General features: G+C 38.1%; 1 protein-coding gene across 3 annotated transcripts in view; it reads right to left on the bottom strand.

Moving 5' to 3' along the window:
- The window catches only part of Su(dx) (Suppressor of deltex), a 569,124-nt gene that overhangs the window by 285,219 nt on the left and 263,256 nt on the right, over positions 1 to 20,649 (bottom strand). For all 3 annotated transcript variants that reach the window (XM_067138560.2, XM_067138561.2, XM_067138559.2), the window contains exon 6: positions 4,765 to 4,972. In XM_067138560.2, coding sequence (XP_066994661.1) covers positions 4,765 to 4,972 — 208 coding nt within the window. The remainder of the gene's footprint in view (positions 1 to 4,764; positions 4,973 to 20,649) is intronic.

Consider the following 20,649-nt stretch of genomic DNA (forward strand, 5'->3'; position numbering starts at 1 on the left):
AACAAGCCTTTTTGTCATGCCAACATATGAACAACCACAACCACATGGAATTTTTATACGCCCGGTGTTTCAAGACGTGGCTTCCCTTTGACTGGTCGAAACAGGAATTTGAGCTTCCGGTCTGCGGTGAAAACTGGAATTATATTGTACTTCTTAAGAATGCGCCCTATTCTGTCAGTTATACCTGCCACGTAAGGAAGGAATACTTTTTTCTTTTTGCTGTAGTCCTGGTTGGTGCTATTCAAGTTAGGCTCCTTGATCTTCACAGCTCGTGTTATGTCTCCAGATGTATAGCCGTTTTTTCTTCATGGATGTTGTCAGTTCTCTCATTGCACTTGAGTGGTTATCATCGTCTGCAACATTATTCACCCTAGTATATAACATTCGAAGGAGAGCTGCTTTTTGGGAGGGGTGGTGATGTGAAGACTTATGAAGGTATCTTTCAGAATGTGTAGGTTTCTTGTACATTGCATGGCCTAGTGTACCATCGTTCTTCTTGTATACTAACACATCAAGAAAAGGTAATTTGCCTTCATTTTCTACTTCCATTGTGAACTTGATCTTACTGTTAATGGAATTTAGGTGCTCTAAAAATTAATTTAAAGTTTCCCTTCCATGTGGCCAGACCGAAAATGTGTCATCCACGTAATGATAGAAGCACTTAGGTTTCAATGGTGCTGTTGTTAATGCAGTAGACTCAAAGTGTTCCATAAAAATATTAGCAGCCACTGGTGACAAAGGTGAACCCATTGCTGCTCCTTCTGCCTGTTCGTAATAATCCCCTTTGTAGTAGAAGTGGATTTTAAACAAACTGCTGCCAGATTGGTCAAGTCCTCAGACAGGTATTCTCCGATGTAAGCAAGTGTTTCTTCTACAGGTATATTAGTGAAAAGTGACGTAACATCAAAGCTTACCAGGATGTCACCTTCGTCCACCCGTAGTTCACGTAACTTCTGCAAGAAAAGTTTCGAATCTTTAATGTGATGTTCTGTCTTCCCTGTTTCTGGCTGTAGCAGTGATGAAATATAGCGGGCTAACTCATGGGTCGCAGAACCAATGGCACTCACGATTGGTCTTAGTGGCACGCCATCCTTGTGTACTTTTGGGAGGCCATAAATGACTGGAGGTACCGGGTCTGAATTTAGTAAGGACTTCTGCAAATGTTCTGGAAGTGTTGAGCTCTTCACTAGTCGAGTGACTTGTGTATTAATTTTCTTAGTGGGATTCCTAACTTTCTTATACGTTTCTTCTTCCAGTAGGTTGTTCATTTTTGTTTCGTAATCAGTTGTATTCATGATGACTGAAACATTACCTTTGTCAGCTGGAATTACAATTATACTCTTGTCTTTGTGAAACACATTAGCTTCTTCAAGTTCACCTTTGGTCAGGTTTTGACGTGGTGGCTTCGCTTTTCTAAGCACGTAAGATACATCTTGATGAATTTCTTCCGCCTTATTTAACGGTAAATCTCTGATGGCACACACTACCCCACAGACAATCTTCTCTACTGGGATTCTTCTTGGTGCTACAGCGAAGTTAAAACCTTTCTTTAGCACTGATATTGAGTTCTGGTTCAGCACTTTATCAGACAGATTTACTATGACCTTGTTATAATCTCATTCCAGTGGTTTGCGTTGGACCATTTTCTGAAATTTCCTTTCTTGATTGTCTCTACTATACTCTTTTACACGTTTGGCCTGCTCATACGTTATCCTGTCTATCAAGGCCCAATGTTCAGTTTGAAAGTTAATGCTAATCTCCATGAATAAACTGAGTGTAATTTTATTGTACTTATCCAAATCCCTCCTAGTTTGTTGAATTTGATTTCGCAGCAAACGTCTGCTGGCTTCCGCCAGAATCTTCTTGGCTCCAGTTGTTTTCATATGATGTTTAATCTTGATCCATGAGGGCATCATGTCACTGTCACGGCATCTCTTCACGAAGGCTAGTCTGGTGATTGACTTAGATATTTTCTTTCTCAATTCACCGAACTTTCTAACCTTCAAGTACATATCCTCTCCATAGAGGTTACTAATTAATGAACGTAAGTTTTCGTGGCTCATTGTATTGACCAGGCGAAGGTCATCGTGCCTGTAAAAGACTTCTATGCTCGTCTTGTGAGGGAAGCCATAGAGATAGAGCTGCGCCCAAATAACATCAACAGGAAAGACGGCTTCAAGTTATCAAATACATGGAGACCTTTACTGCATAAATACAGTAGATGCATAACACCACCATGGCACAGCGGGACGCACTCAAACTGTCGACAGAGGGGGGTGCATCAGTAACTTCCCTCCCAACCACCACAGCACAGCGCCACGATCCTTGAGTCCAGTTAGTAGGGTAGGCCGTGGATGGTACGGGCATGACTTCCAATGTTCCTTCAGATAATTTCTTTGCTCACTGTCGGAGGCAAAACTTCACATGCCCTGATGAAGGCCAATGTAATTTGGCAGAAAGCTTGGCTTTATTATTAATAAATATATATATAGTGGCTTTAATCCAGCTCATTTACTTCTTTGTGTTAATACAATGAGCCACGAAAACTTACGTTCATTAATTCAGTCAGGCTATTATACTTGGTACACAGCAGTAATCCCATCTGTCAGAGTCGAGAGGCAGCATAAGAGACAAATAACATTGCAACAAACAATGGTCAATGTAATGTTATTGTTGATCAATGTTATGCGCTTTCGATATTGTAGGCCTTCACATTTAGTTTTCTTCCAACTCAGAAATACCGCTCTTATCATAGTTGGTACGGTAAAACTGAATAAGACACAAAGGATTGGAAATTGCATTCTCTGTAACTTTTATGTAGTACTTTTCGATAGGACCAAATACATAGTATTTAAAAATATAATTTTACGCACCTTTCCCTAAACTACAATTTCTTCCCGGGTGAATAAAATTGTTTATATCTTAGACTGTAGTTTCTTATTCCCAGACTGTATATACTGATTTTCATTAAAACCTGTTAACCCATTTTCTCGTGGCTTGGTGTCGATATGGACTTAGCAATCAAAATGCAAATTCATGAATATCTATGTTATCATAGCCGGTACGATAAAAATGTATGACATAAATGGTCGGATGTTTAATTCTGTATAACTTTGGTTATGTAGTATTTATCGATACGACCACTAATAATATAAATATTTGAGAATTAAATTTTAAGCCTTCCCCTAAACTACCATTTCATTTATGGTGAATAAAATGATTTGTAGCCTAGATCATAGCGACTCATTATCCGACTTTGTATACCAGTTTTCAATGAGATAGGACCACTAATAACTTAAATATTTAAGAATTAAATTTTAAGCCTTCCCCTAAACTATGATTTCGCTCAGCGTGAATAAAATTATCTATAGCCTAGATTGTAGCGACTTATTCCCTGACTTCGCATACCAATGTTTATTAAGATAGGACCACTAATAACATAAATTATTTGAAAATTAAATTTTAGGCCTTCCACTAAACTACCATTTCTATTAGTGTGAATAAAATTATTTATGGCTTAGATTGTAGCGACTTATTCCCCGACTTCGCATACCGATTCTCATTAAATTCTCTTAAGCCGTTTTCTAGTGATGGATGTACATACATACAGACAGAAATTACGGAAAAGAAAAAAGTGCATTTCCTTGTCACTGTGGACATGACTGATATAGAAATACTATTATTTTCAAATTCTGAGCAATGTACAGACAAAACTCTTATTTTATATATATAGATTTTGATTCTTTGAATAGACGTGAATTCTAACACTCGCAATATTGTAAGTACTCTCAACTTTCTCAGCTGTTAATCTCCCGTCATGTAAGAATGGTGGAGTCAAGATTATGACACCGCGGCCTGATAAGTTAGTTCTGATGCCAGGAAATCCTTTATCAGCCATGAAAATAGTGATCAAATAGCTTTTGGTCTCACTGTTTCATTTAGAAGGAGGCTCTGTTTCTTTCTCACTTACAATATTTTCAGCACTCTCTATATCACTCTTACTTTCAAAATTGCTTAAGAATTCATTAAATTCATCATCTTCATCATCACTTTCTGCTGGGGTTAATAACTGAGAGATTCCTTGATCCCAAATACCGTTGTTGCGGGAGCAACTAGCTTGTTGTTCCACTATGCTTGTTTACATCACAGAAGAGCTCTACAGACACATACAAGAAGCTCTGTAAGTTACTTCCTGAAGCAATAAGCTGTGATCAATTAGTTCTATGTAATGCCCAACAGATGGCAGAACATGCAAGAGATCGAATCGGCACTTGAGAGTGAACCGGAAAACTAAAAAAATTAAAGTTCTCATGCACCGTCTACAGACTGGCGTAGCAGTGCTGGACCAGCCACATCAGCCCGTCTGTAGGCAGGTGTAGCATTAATCGGGTTAATCAACAGCTTAGCAAGTGACTTTGTTAATCTACTAAAAAATTCAAGTTAGTTGACGTGTTTTTGATTCAGTTTTTATGTAGCATATGGCTGTACAAGTTGATATGTAACCTGCATGATAATAATGATGTAGTGAGGGTGAAACCCAGAGTTGCCTACTCTTCTTGAATAACTTCAACGTAAACGTCCCCATCTGAGGGACGAACCACAATTGGTAATATCATGTGCCCTCACTCCATATGAACACCAGAAAAAGGACTGCAAATGAATCCATGAATCTAGTGATTAGACGTTGTATACCATCCTACTGGGACTAGCGTCTGATCAGAGAATGGCAGTCTTTTGTTGAACAGGTAAAATGACATAACTAACCCAGCTGGAAGGGGATCCTCCGCTGCATTTGAAGATTGGTTCCGCGGGTGTCCCGCATCCGGCGGACTTTGAAGGTTGGTGGGAGGAGGGGCTGCAGTCCCATTTACCATGGGAGATGATGCTGATACAGAAGGAGTAGCTGCCTGAACAAGACCACTTCCACTTGAAGTCCCAGTCATGCCTGTCAGAGACGGCGACAGCATGGGAGCTGTAATAACACAGACCTAACCATTAATATCAAATGATAATTACAGGAATATACAGAGAATAGGTTTCACACTACAAAATAAAAAATATATTCTGAATCAAGTCAAAAAGGCCCAATTATTCCACTTTGTATACTACAGAACTTGTACACAGTTAAAAATAATAAAAACATCAAGGGAGGAAGGAAGAAAAGAACACACGCAAAGGCTAAATATACAGGTGAATGGTGAGGGAATAGGAAGCAACAGAAAGGAAATAAAAAGATGAACAGGGGTACAAGGTCAATGACAAATCTCACACATCAAGTATGAAGATTTCTCAAGATATCATAGTCAATCATGAAAATGTATTGTACATTTACATTGTGTTGCAAACCATTACATTATATTGACACTAGCTGTTGTCTATTAAATGAGACAGGGATCATCTGCATTAAACAGTCCCAGCTCAAGATTGAAACAGGCACTATTAAGATCAATTATCTAAACAGAGAGATGTCCATACTGAATACAATAAATAATCCTGGTCAGTACAAACCAATTCAATAATGCTATATCAGTCCTGGTCAACCAAATAACAATAAAATGACAGGTACAGAGATGGGAATTCTTCTCGCTAAAGAGTCTGGAGACCAGTAGCTCATAAACTCTCTCGAGACGAGGCATGCATATGTGAATCACAATGTGTTGTAAACATTTCTCTCTTGAAGTGACTCGAGCCATTTTAAAGCATCATATTTTCGTTTAATCTGTTGTAAAAGAACATCTTTCTTAAAATTCCTTGCCTCCAGAGAACCGTATAACAGATCTTCGTTGTTAATATTTACATAATTGCTTATTTCCAAGAAAAGAATGAAATAGAACAAAATCCAGTTTAGAAATTCTTCAAAGAACAGATAAAGTATTGTTTGCAATTAGCCTCCTCTGCACAATTTCGATAAGTTCTTGAGCATCTAGAACCATGCACTCTTGTTTCCCACTCCTAGCAAAACCTATAGCAATGGGTATGCTATATACACAAGAAGTTCTAAACTTCATGGCCATTCCGTATTGTACCGAGAATCACAAAAGTAATTTAATTTAATAGAATCCACCTTTTCAATACATAACTGTTGCACATAGGTTATGTTAGAACATTTTAATTATAATGGTACCGATTTCGACACGTATACAATGTCATCATCATCCATATATAAAACCAAGCAAGTGAATAGATTTGCATATAGCAACAAGAAACACAGACTAGATAAAGTTCGTAAAATGTCACATTTAAAATAGTTCATGTAAAATGTCTAGAGATAGCTATGCGTTGGCGGTGTATTAGTCTTGTTCATGAGGTGAGGCACTTTCTGTGAATTTTTGCTTTGATATGATAAAAACTATTTGTGAACACGTTTTATTCACAATTTTTTTTTTTTTATCACATGAAAGCAAAAATTCACAGAAAGTGCCTCAGCTCATGTACAAGACTAATACGCCGCTAACACGTACGCATCTCTAGACATTTTACATGAACTATTTTAAACGTGACATTTGTCCTCGAACACTCCCGGCACTAAAAGCCATACGCCATTTCATTTCATTTCAATGTGACATTTTACAAATTTTATCTAGTCTGTGTGTCTTGTTGCTATATGCAAATCTATTCACTTGCTTGGTTTTATATATGGCTGATGATGACATTGTATACGTGTTGAAACCAGTACCGTTATAATTAAAATGTTGTAACATAACCTATGTGTAACAGTTATGTATTGAAAAGGTGGATTCTATTATATTAAATTACTTTTGTGATATACACAAGATACAAGCTCCTTTAGCAGAGACTACAGGGTCCCTTTCATTAATGGACCACACATTTGAATGTCCAAGATTCTGACACCATCCACGGCTGTTTCAGTGCATTCCACCAATTATTGTTTAAAAATAAGTTAATACCAAGAGAATTTATTAAATGGAAAAGCACACAATGTGTAAGAATATAAACTTATTGCTACAGAGCTTTGCATCTTCAGGCACTCCAGGGCATGGTAATGACCACAAAATTGTTCACATCGTCAGCACACACAATCATGGTTTGGTTTGTGAAAACTATGTACAACACAAGCTTTACGATGGAAACCATGGACCAATGCACGAGTCACTGTATGCCTGAGATCGAAGCAACTTTAGCACCAATTGTCTGTTGTCATTGCATTTGTTATACAACAATCACTCCAAATTTCTGTCTTCTTTGATTTTAATTCATGTCACAGGTCTTGATATTCCTTTATAGATTGTAGAGTCATAGTATGTCGTAAGTCCTCAATGAAGAAAAGTTCTTGAGTCAGTTCATATACAAGTCTTGAGGGTGTGTTTTTAGATACACACAGCACTCTTTTGAGGAATATTGCTTTCACCCTTTTTCTCTCTCTTAGGTCTTTCCTTTTCAGGAAATTCCATATGATTTCAATGCCGTAGGTCACAATTGGTGTAATTTTTATACGGAAAAGTTTCAAGGGTGTTTTGATCGATAGTTGACTAAGATTATCTATGTCGTTTATTACTATTATTATTGCTACCAGAATGTGAGCTGTAAATGTAGCCCCAGTTGTCTGGAGAGTCTTTCCAAGATATATGGACATATTTACAATTCTTAGAGGTGAGCCTTCGTAACTGAGTATGTCTGTTGCTGCTCGCATTCCTCCCCTTATAAAAACCATGACTACTGTTTTCTGTTCATTAATTTCTAAATTATTTTCTTTAGACCATTTTGACAGGTGGATGATTGCTGTTTGAAGTTCATCTCGGTGTGGCGACATAATTACCATTAAATACCAAGAGAAATCTAAAGTTTATATCATCATAAAAGATTTAAATCATAATATAACTGTTACCATACCAATATTTGCATGAAAAAGAGTAGTTAAAGATATCCAGGAAACAAGGAAAAGAACATCCAAGACCATCAGGAATCTGAAGAGAAAGAATGAAAAGGAACGCGTGATTCAGATCGAACAGAATTTTTTAAAAAATAACACTCGGGACTTTAACAAAACATTCAAGAACACTTTGAGTAGATATGATCTACCAAGCCTCAACCAGGCAGTCTGAATTCATTTCTTGGCCATATATACATGTACTGAATAGGGTTAGGACAGGAAGTTACACATTTTTTTTCCCCATCACAGTCATAAAATTTCTTCTTGTTTCCGTGTCAGACAGGTTCCGCTACATACAGGTAAACTTGCATTAATATTAAACCATAATTCACGGAACCAGCAAAATTTTCCGATATTGACAGTTTTCCGGTTCATAAAGGTTCCGCTATAGGTAGGCTTTACTGTACATGGAAACAAGTAACAGCTGGCGATAATGATTAAAGGAAGGTGTTTGAATTAATTTTCAAAAATTTCTGTTATTAATCCTGTCAAAAAAATTATACATAACAGAAGTAGTAGGGAAATAATTTTGAACATTTTCTTCTTTCTTTCTTTCTTTCTTTCTTTCTTTCTTTCTTTCTTTCGTTTTGGCCAACTGTGGACCATGTTAATTCAATTTCAGCTGCTTCTGGGCTTTGATCTGCGCCCAGTAATCCTTCATTCTTTCACTCTGCAACCTTCTTCTCTCTCCCGTCCATGGTGTTTGGGTCTGCAAATTAACTTTTTCTTGGAAACTCTTTGTGTTCTTTATTTTCGACTTGTAAGTTTCCCTGTTACTTATTTCCAATCCTTGTGTTCCCATTTCTGTGAGGTCTTTCTTCACTTCTTGATGCCAGCGTACCACAGTTTTCCTGGTCTCAAAAAACCCTACTATCTGGTTGGTCAGTCTTCCCGAGTCCATTCTGCATATGTGTCCAAAGAACATGGCTCTCCATTTCTGGATGGTGTCTGACATCTTTTCTATCTTGTGTTACTGTTCTTTGTTTACTTTCTTTCTGTATGACATCCTCTGTTCTTTGGGCTCCCAGTATCTTCCTCAGAATTTTTCACTCCACCAGTTCTAACTTCTTGACCAATTCAGCTGCATATAAGGCTTCTGGACGGATCACTGTCTGGTAATATCTGAGTTTTGCATTGATTGAGATCATCATCTTGTTATAGGTGTTCATACTTAGCTAACATGCCAAGTTCATTTTGTTGATTCTCGATATCAGTGCCTCTTTCTCTGACAGGTTGTTATCTATCCACTCTCCCAGGTACTTAAAATTCTCTACTTTCCGAATCCTCCCTACCTCCCTCCCTCCACTGTCATCCCTCTGGGTGCTGTTTCGATGTTGGTCATGTAGGCCTACTGTGTCTTCTCGAAGGAGATCCGTAAGCCTGCCTTGCTTGTTCCTGGAGCTGGGCAATCCGGTTCTGTGCTTCCTCTATTGACGCTGACAGAATCACAATGTCATCCGCAAAGGCTAGGCAGTCGACTAGTCCCTCTATTCTTATATCCCATTCGAATACCACCTATTCCTTGCATTGTCTTGCGCCACACTCTAATGACCTTGTCAAGAACACAGTTGAATAGAAGGGGAGAAAGCCCATCTTCCTGTCTGACACCCGTTTTAATCTTTAAGGATTCTGATAATATCCCCCTGATCTTCCTATCTAGAACCATTTCTTCTAGGATACAGATCAGTGTTTCTCTATCTACCAAATTGTAGGCCTTCTTGAAGTTCCCAAATGCGAGTACGAATTTCTTGTTCCCCTGTTTCTGGTATGCTGTGATCAACTTCAGGTTCAGGATATGTTCTGCACATGACCTGCCCTTTCTAAAACCTCCTTGATACTCACCAATATGCAGTTCCAATTGTTTTTCTGATCTATCTAGCAGTGCCTTTGAAAAGATCTTATATGTCTCTGGTAGTAGCAATATTCCCTTGTAATTGACTTTGACGTCTACCTTGTCTCCTTTTTTGTGAAGAGGGTGTATTAACGCTGATGTCTATCCATCTGGCAGCGTCTCTTCTTCCCAGATATTGTGTAGGATTCTAGTCAGTTCAACGATCGCTCTGTTGTCAGCATATTTCCAAAGTTCTGCAATAATCCCGTCTTCTCCACGTGCTTTGTTGTTCTTTAAGGTCATGATGATTCTTGTGACTTTGTCCATAGCCGGAGGGTTCGAGCCTGAGTTTGGTTCCTTGCGACTCTAGTCGAATTTCTAAGACGGTGGTTCACAATAGAGGAGTTATGCGAAGTAGTCTGCCAGAAATGAGTTAATTTGGGAGAGAGAGTTTTTTTTAAATTCTGGTGAAGGAAACTTATTGTTCACATGAATGGTTTACCGATGAAAGGGGCGAAATATTAGGGATAAAATTAGTTTGTGATAATATGAAGAAGGTGGGAATTATAGGAACATACAGGCCTGGAAGAGAGGAAAGAGACATGGAAATATTTGAGAAAATAATAGATTATACTCATAAAAACACTAATAATGATATGGTAATAACTGGGGGAGATCTAAACTTGCCTGAAGTTTAATGGAATGGAGCTGCAAGTGAAGCCCATGAACAGAAACTGGCAAATAATTTGGGAGGGAGGATTTACACAAGTAGTACAAGAACCGCTCGTCTCAATAACTTGCTAGATGTATTCTTGGTTAAACCTTAATAATGGATGTAGGACTCGTATCAAAAATGCTTAATAAGAGGGTCACACAAGACAAGAAATTATACAGAAAAACTAAAGTTGATGAATTTGGGACTTACCTTAAATCACATTTCAGTTGTTGGATAAGTGAAGGGACTAATGTGGATACACTTTGGGCTAAATTTAAAGGAATCATTTGGGAAGGAGGGATAAAATTAGTCTGTGATAATATGAAGAAGGTGGGAATTATAGGAACATATAGGCCTGGAAGAGAGGAAAGAGACATGGAAATATTTGAGAAAATAATAGATTATACTCATAAAAACAATAATAATGATATGGTAATAACTGGGGGAGATCTAAACTTGCCGGAAGTTGAATGGAGAGAAGAGATTTGTACCTGTTAAGAAGGGTAAAATGACTGAGACCCTGTTTATTATACAAGGGAAATAAGAAAATTAAAAAGAAAATGTAGAATAGTAAACAGGAAAATCAAAGAGGATAGGGAGAACAGAGAAAGTAGAAAACAGCTAATGAGGGAACTGAACAGAGTAAAAAGAAAGCAAAAGAGAATTATATGAATGGCATACTTCAAGAGGCTAATGACTACAAAGGGAAATGGAAAAGGCTGTAGTCATATATTAGGAATCAAAAAGGAAAAGGAATCCAAATTCCTACAATGGTGGGAGAGGGGGGTGAACACTATTTAACAGATACTGAGAAAGCAAATCTATTTAGTAGGGAATTCAGAGATTCAGTAGAAGATTGTCAGGAGTTGGAAACAGTAACAGAGGATAGAGAGGGGGAGACACAGAGGGAAACAAGAAGCTTCTCATTCACAAATGAAGATATTTTCAGAGAAATCCAACTGCTTCAGCAAGGAAAAGCAGCAGGAAGTGATCAAATTACTGGGGAGGTATTAAAGACAATGGGGTGGTACATAGTGCCTTATTTAAAATTTCTCTCTGACTATGTCATAAATAATAGTGTAATACCAAAAGAATGGAAGGAATCTATAACAATACCAATTTATAAAGAAAAGGGTAAAATACTGGAGAGCTTAATAGCAAAATACATCAGAGGGATATGTGATGATAAAAATTGGTTCATGAGGAGCCAGTATGGATTTAGAAAGAAATTTTCTTGTGAGGCACAACTGGGGGGATTTCAGCAGGACACATCAGATCAGTTGGATTCAAGAGGCCAGTTAGATTGCATAGCCATAAATCTTTACAAAGCATTTGATAGAGTGGAACAAGGAATATTATTAAAGAAACAGGAGGGAATAGAATTGGACATAAGGTTTATATGTTGGATAAGAACATTTCTAAATTCAAGGGTTCAGAAAGTCAAAATAGGAAATAATATATCACAGGAAGAGAAAGTTTGGAAGGGAATTGCACAGGGTAGTATAATCGGTCCGTTACTTTTCTTAATATACGCAAATGATTTAGGGAACAATATAACATCAAAAATAAGATTGTATGCACATGACAATCAATCAATCAATCAATCAATCAATCAATCAATCAATCAATCAATCAATCAATCAATCAATCAATCAATCAATCCTGATCTGCATTTAGGGCAGTCACCCAGGTGGCAGATTCCCTATCTGTTGCTTTCCTAGCCTTTTCCTAAATGATTTCAATTGATTATAGGGAAATAAATAACATTGAGGATTGTTCAGAATTACAAAGGGACCTTGAGAGTATCCAACAATGGGTTGAAGAAAATAATATGAAGGTTAATGGAGGCAAATCAACTGTTACAACATTTACAAACAGGAGCTTTAAAACTGAATTTGAATATACTTTGGATGAGGTAGTTATCCCAAAAGATGGCAAGTGCAAACACTTAGGAGTGAGATTTGATTTGCACTGGAAGGGTCATGTTGATGACATTGTTGGGAAAGCATACAGATCGTTACATGTCATAATGAGGCTACTTAAAGGATGCAACAAAGAATTAAAAGAAAAAAGTTACTTAAGAATGGTTCGTCCATTATTGGAATACGCAAACAGTGTTTGGGGTCCTCACCAAGAATACCTAATAAAAGAAATAGATAGTGTGCAGAGGAAAGCAGCAAGATTTGTAACAGGGGTTTTCAGGAGAAAAAGTAGTGAATCAGAAATGTTAGAGGAAGTTGGGTGGGAATCTTAAAGTAAGAGAAGGGAGAAAACTAGACTTATAGGATTATATAGAGCCTATACAGGAGAAGAAGCATGGGGAGATAACCGTGAGAGGCTTCAGTTGGAAAATAATTATATCAGCAGAACTGACCAAAAGTATAAAATTAGAAGGAATTTTAGCAGAAGCGATTGGGGTAAATTTTCATTCATTGGGAAGGGCGTGAAAGAGTGGAACAGTTTACCAGGGGTAGTGTTTGATCCTTTTCCGATATCTGTACAGATATTCAAGAAGAGAATAAACAGCAACAGAGAAAATAAATGAAATGTTAGAGGGCATTTGACCAGTGCAGGCTATTGTAAATAAAAAATGTGTGTGAAAAAATTAATTCCATCCCCTGGTCTAAGGAGTTTGGACAGCCAAAGTAGGGGACTGCCTGTAGGGGTGAAGTACAGTAAGGACTTCGGGGGCCCTGGGACCACTACGGTAGCTGTGAAGACCCTTCAGAAACTCTGAAAAGTGGTGGCAAAAGGGGCTCTGGTTAAGACGCAGCAGATCGTTATGCTACATAAGTTCCAAAATGGGTAAAAAAAAAAAAGGAAATAAATGAAATGTAAATTTTAATCTTATACAAGTTGCACAGTATTATTTGAAGTAATTCCACATACTGTATATGAGTTGACTATGATTGTAAGTATAGTAGATATTTGTAAACACAATATTAAGGATGATCTGTTTGTTTAATAGAAAAAATTGTTGGCGTAAATTGTATATTACTGTATTCTAGAAAAATTTTCTTCTTCTCTTGTTAATTTAAAATTTAATGCTTGACAATAATGTATTTTAGTGTACCATTTGCCACCGAGGTAGACACCTCATTTGCAAATAAAGAGATTTTGATTTTGATTTCATTTGATCTGCAAGTTCATTCCCAGCAATCCCAACGTGGCTTCGAAGCCACGCGAAAGTAATTCTGGTGCCAGCATCACTTAACCTGGATCCGCCCAAGATTTTAATTTTTGAGAATCATTTGCAACTTTTAGCGTTGGATAATGTGCATATGAAGATCCCAGAAATGCTTTAATTTTATTTATTCGACATGTAACTTCCGAGAAAAAGCTCGTGCTATATATGGCACGCTGGGCGGTAGTGCTGTCTTTTGTTTCAATACGGGAATTTGGATGTTATTCCGCATTTGGCTTACAGATATGCTTTTATCCAACACTTTCTTTTGTAAATCATCAGTATACAAATGTTTCTTCAATATTTGCATATATTACAAAAATTATGTTCCAGAACTATTAAAAATACCTAGATGTTTGATTTTTGGTGCCAGGGATGATTTTATTCAGGTTGTAAATGACCCAAGTTGTTAATTGTATGAGTAAATGAACTTATACTTTAAATAATAATGCTAAAATATCACAAGCTACCCATATCACTTATTACATCTTGAGACAATCAGCCTGTATAAGGAATTATAGCAGCGGTATGTACAGAGAAAAGTCACATGTTTATGTGAGCACTACACTAACGGCGATGTTCTGAAAGGCAAGTACAGACTATTTATTACCTTTGTGCGATGATAAGTAAAACAGTCTACACATAAACCTCCATTGCACTTGGTACACTGGGTTCTAGGCCTAGCACGGCAATTTTCTCTTTGCTCCTGGAATTATAGAAAGCCAGTAATGCATTCCATTGTACCAAATTTCCTGTACTGCATTATGTCCAAAACAATGAGATCTGCTGAACAAGGGAGCAGCTTTTAGCATGTAAGATAAGTCTTGGACAATTGCTCGCCAAAAATCAAGGTGAGAAATGCATTCTAGAGACATGTGTTTCAGCTGCCATGCATTATGCATTCCCACACCGCCAAGCCAGGCAAATATTGCCCACCACCACTTTTTCCTGCATTCGCTGAAGCTGGCTACCAGGTAAATTATCGGCGAAGCCACCTCTAGTTTCATCCCCGCTGTCATCAACCGACAAAACTGCAGTATCTGGAGGCTCCATGAATACCTTTTCTACATTGGAAAGTTCATAATTTTCCAACACGTCGAGTACTTCTATGCAATGAAATTCTCTTAGAAAAATGTATGAACCCATAAATGTGAAGCATACGAAAAGACAGGATGAATAACTGCATAAAAGATACATTACAACAAGAAAACCGCAATGTACTGTCAATTTTATGTGAAATATTTACTCTGTGTGATTAAAAATTGTTAAATTAAAACATATAATTTACTGCCTACACTATTATGCGTTGCTAGGTTGATAAAGAAAAATGAAATGAACGGAAAGGAACATCGGAACGATAACAATTATACGCCGAGTTGTGCCGGACAGAAAGACAGCACTTCCGCCCAGCGTGCCACATAAGTACCACCAAACTTCTACTTCAAATGAAAGGACGCCTATCATCACCAAGACATATCTTACCTAATCCTCATACATATAAGGACCTTAGAGAAAAATATAGCACAACTGGGTCCATATAAATAACTATAGAAGTAAAGCAGGAATTACTTACTTCAAACGTGCAGACATTACTGGCACTCGTGAAAACAAGACTTCCTTTTTTATGTTGCTGTATCGTACCAATGAGCACGATATACTAAAATAAACTACATAAGATGTTCGGCAAGATTTCTCTGAACACGACAATACCATAGTAAACAATACAGTGCACGCAGTTTCAATAATAAGAGTCCAAGAAGACGGTGTAGTTTGCCGTGCCATTTATGGCACACTGGGCGATTCCAGGTTAACCTGGCTAGAGGGTCATCAATCTGCTGTACCAATGGGTGTTGCGAGAAACAGGTTTCAATGGACTGCAGAGAGCTTAACGAGTCAGTACACATAAGAAAGTGGTTTCTTCTGATACCCAATGCAAACTGCAGAGCGTCTAAGATGGCGTAAAGCTCCGCAGTATACACGCCACATATGCTAGGAAGCGAGATCTTCCAAGCTCATATCATTGGTGATGAAAGAGCAAACAACATTTTCTCTGATTTTAGACCTATCCGTTATGTTTCCCGGCCGGATATTGGTGAACGAAGTCCTGGAAATACTTCTGTTGAATAGAGGAATCCGTGTTCACCTTGGGTCCACGGAATAGATCTAGGCATATATCTGGTCGCCGAACTAACTATGGAGGTACTTTGCTAAGAGTTTGTTCGAGGCAACCACCGATTTCTATATTTAAATCAGGACACAAGCTATCAATTTGAAACCCAACCGGCCGCATGGCAATCGACCGGTCTTGGTACCTCTGGTGGTATTGGGTATTAAATATACACTGATAGCTTAGATGTAGCAGCATTTCATGAATTTTGGCAGCACACATGAGCAGTAACTGCTACTTCCTCATTCATAAAGATGGAACTCGCTCTTCAGCGAGCAGGCTGGGGATAGGACTAGTAAGGAAAGCGCCCGTTGCCAGCCTAACTCCACTATGGTGAATACTGTCTAAAAGGCTCAGCGTTGATCTTGATGCTGAGCCATAAGCCACACTTCCATAGTCAATTCGGGAGAGGACCGTTGCTGTATAAAAATGTAGCAGCACCGCACGGTCAGCTCCCCCATGATGTGCTGCTGAGAAACGTAAGCATGTAGGTAGGAGGATACATTTAATTTTTCCTTTGTAAAGTGAAAACCGTCAATACGGAATGATTCTAATATCTTGTAATGTTAAGTCTCTTCATGCAGGCAACCTTTAACTGACGGATGTGGGGCTGCCATGTTAGTCTCTTATCAAAATGGAGACCCAGGAATCTGCAGGTGTCTACCACTGGTATGACACTGTTTCGCAAGCAGAGCTCTGGTTCAGGATGCACAAGCCGATGTCAACAGAAGTGTACAACTGTGGTTTTCGCTGCTGAAAATCAAATACCATGTTACAGGGCCCATCTGTCGATTCTGTTAATAACTTGGTGTAGCTGTCTCTGAGCAAACGCCACCCTTCTGGAGCTCTAATGTAGAGCTAAATCATCTACATACAGCGATGGAATGACTCCGGACCCAGCAGCAGCAACTATGCCATTCATAGCGATTGCGAACAGCGTGACACTCAGTACCGATCCCTCAGGGACCCCATTTTCCTGTATGTAATATTGAGAAAAAGCATTCCCTACTTGGACTCAAAAGAGCCAGAAGGACATGAAGTTTTTAAAAAATGTTGGCAAATTTCCCTGAAATCTCTACTGGTGTAGTGTGGAGAGAATTCCATATTGCCAGGTAGTATCGTAAGCTTTCTCCAGGTCAAAAAACACGGCGACTAGGTGTTCCTTCCGGAGAAAAGCCTCCTGGATGGCACTCTCCAGTCTGACCAGATAATCAGTGGCAGACTGATGAAAGTGGAAACCACACAGGTAGTTGGACAAGAGACCTTCCTTTTCCATGGCCCACACAAGATGCCGGTTAACCATCCTTTCAAATAGCTTTCAAAGGCCATCTGTAAGGCATTCTGGCCTATAACTATCCAGGAGTTTTGGATCCTTACCTGGCTTGGGAATTGGTATCACAATTCCCTCACGCCACTGAGATAGAAACACTCCCTCCCTCCATATTTTGTTGAATGGGGTGAGGATATCCTTGAGACATCTGTCACTCAAATGCTTAAGCATGGGGTCTGCAATGACTGAAGGAATCGTAACAATATCTCCATTAATGGACATACCGGGGACTGAGGGTACATTCTGTACTCCTACAATATGGTGGAGTTTTTCCACACTTGTGATGACGGAGTATGTGCTCATGGAAAGTAAATACTTTTTCCATGTAGCTTTCTTACATTCTCGAGAAAAAAAAGAAAAAAAAAGGCCTTCGTGCACAGATGCTTAAATGCGATACGACTGGGCATCGTATGATTCCGACGATAATGCTTAAAATCCCGTCGGCAATCACGTATGGCTGCTGCAATTTTGTCCGTCTACTGTCGGACCTGTTTCTGGCGACGAATACCGGACGAGGAAGGAATTGTTTTCTCCGCAGCAGCCAAAATTCCAGTAGTAATGAAAGAAACATGGTTGTCAATAGACTCCAGCATATCATTGGCCATCACCGCGCGTTTGGAAACTTCTGGCCAATTTGCCAGCCAAAGTAACCAGCGCTTGGGTATTTCGGACTGTCTTTGATTCAAGATAGATAGAATTATCGGAAAGTGGTCACTATCACAGAGTAAATTTCTATAGAACACTTTCCTGCCTTGTCAAAACTTTACATATTTTATTATACTTAATTACCGTACATGTTTCGAGAGCTAACTACTCTCTTCTTCAGCGGTGCCAAAACATCAATAAATTTTGGACTTGGTACATTAGTACATATGTACTTATCAACAGAACAATTATATACCAATTTTGAAATTGTTGAAATATTTCCTTATGTTTCCACTCTTACTTACTTACTTACTATGTCATTTATTACAGACTTTAAAATAGAGTTTTTCAAATCATAAAAGAATAAAATCTATTAAAGTCACTATACGCTAAAATTTTAAATCTACTCTGCTTTGGAGACTTACATCCTCATTTTCCATCGAAAAAGAAATAACATGTTTCTTTGTGTCTAAATTTACATTTACTTTCTCATTTAACAAGACACTTGAAATGAATGAATGAATGAATGAATGAATGAATGAATGAATGAATGAATAAATAAATAAATAAATAACACCTGTTAAGTTAAATTTCTATAAAATACTTTCCCGCATGGTCAATACTTTACATAAAGACATGATACTGTATAGGCTTTTGGGCTTATGCCGTGTCAAGAAAATAAGGTGAAATTCTAAACGTTTCGCAGAGAACCGTGTCCTACGTTCTCAGAAGAAATCTTGACTGTCCATGAGAAAGGCTTCTTAAAGAATGACACTTTAAATTTGGAACGTTATAATAGAAGTGGAAAATGGTACGTTCATTAGTCACCAGGGGCCTGTTCCACAAAAGTATGGTCTTGTACATTACAAGTAAATTCTCTAGTAACTTGTACAAATACCAGAGTTTCTGTTCCACAAAAGAATTCTCTACAGTTGTACTTTACTACTCCATACTTACAAATTACTAGTGAATTTTTATAGGCGTGTTCCACAAAAGTACTAGTACTTGTAACTTACTAGCGAATTGAGAAGAATTCTCTACCAGTGAAAGGACAATAATATATAAATGTACTAGTGCTATTTAAATACGCTTATTTTGGATACATTTTGATAAATATGTGGTCTAGCAGTAGTGATAGTGATGGTGATGAAAATGAAAACTATCGTCTGTACAGGGAAAGAATAAACTTCCAGTTTAACACTGTATTTGAATAAAATGAACGTTTTAGGTTAAGCACAGTACAAGTGGAAGAACTTTTGATAGATATTGGCTATAGCTTAAAATATCCTACGAACAGAAATAAATCTCTCTCTGCTAAACAACATTTACTAACAACATTACATTGGCTTGGGATGGCAAAATCTTCGGTCTGTGGTAGCTGCAATAAATGATATAAAATTTCCTCAAATTGTTTGTTGGCCTGAAAATACTGAAAAAAACATATTCCAAGAAGGACATTCCTGGAATCATTAATGAGCAGAATATCTCTTACATACGTCCAACTTTTCCCCTCAAAAGCTCCATGAGCTTTTCCCAAGTCAAATATTTCCATCCAACCATTTATTTTGTCTTGTTTTTTCAGACTCTCGCTGAATCCACCGAAACAAATATCTTTCCTACCTTCTATTTCCTTCAAAATGAATAACTTTGTTTCTCTTGACATCATTTTAACAATTCATGCAGAGTTTGCAATTTCGTAACAATTAAGTTTGGCGGCCGAATATCGGTATTAGCGGCATCTGATTCCTAATGACAGACCAAGGTAGGTATGTTAGACTCTCGTAGAACATACGCGAGGATCGCGGAAGAACAGAATGGGTGATAATAACGGAGTAATTTCCTATCATCAAAGAAATAAACTGAAAAATAACATCGTAGCATTAAAAAATTCACAGGAATATTAATTCTTTCAATCTTTGCTGCATAAGTTACAGTAAAATACGATATTACGATAAATGAGGCAAGCATAACCTAATTCAACGAATGGAATACGAAGATAAACAGCTGATTCATGCTATGACGTAGTATGTTTATTGATATGTCGTCACTTGTAAAACTTGTAACAATTCACTGGTAATATACAAGAGACTATCAATCTTTTGTGGAACAGAAATGTACAACTCTATACATTACAAGAACCCACACTAGTAACTTGTAATGTACAAGACCATACTTTTGTGGAATAGGCCCCAGGTGGTCCCCAGGACGTGGCAATGCTAGAGTTGGAAGCGGAAGCTGACCGAACCATCACAATCAGTCTAAGTGATTCACATAATGTGTTTGCGTAACCCATGACATTGGCAGGTGTATGGCACAGACACAAGCCTGGAATGAAACATCTAGCGACGAGGAATGTACGAATTTGGAAAACACCGAGACGAAATAACAATAGTGAAGGGACCGGGAAGGGAACTACCTACGTAAATTCTTAATGGCTGGCAACCAGGTATTACTTAATTGATTACCTGTTGAAATTGTTAGGATTTCTACGTGTATTCACAGCTTCCCATATAATCCTGGACCTGTAGTGTCTAGTGTGGGTAAGAGCGTGCTCAGCTATGGCCAATTTGTCTGGTTGGTTGAGATGAATATTACGTTCATGTTCTTTGATACGGATACCAATGGACCGGCATGTTTGGCCGATGTATACCTTACCTCAAGTACAGGGAATTTCGTATACCCCAGGATGTAAAAGTGGGGACAATTTGTCCTTGGTTTTGCTCAGACTGAGAGCAATTTTAGTGGTGGTGCCAAACACGGTTCTTATATTGTGTTTGCGGAGGACCTTGGCAATTCGATCTGTGGTGTTGTGAATGTAAGGCAAGTAGGCAGTTCCCTTCACTTCTTCCTTGTGTGAGCTTTGCTTGGTTGTTTCTCTGGGATGTA

This window comes from Anabrus simplex, chromosome 1 (assembly GCF_040414725.1).
Source record: "Anabrus simplex isolate iqAnaSimp1 chromosome 1, ASM4041472v1, whole genome shotgun sequence".
In the NCBI taxonomy this organism is placed as follows: Eukaryota; Metazoa; Arthropoda; class Insecta; order Orthoptera; family Tettigoniidae; genus Anabrus; species Anabrus simplex.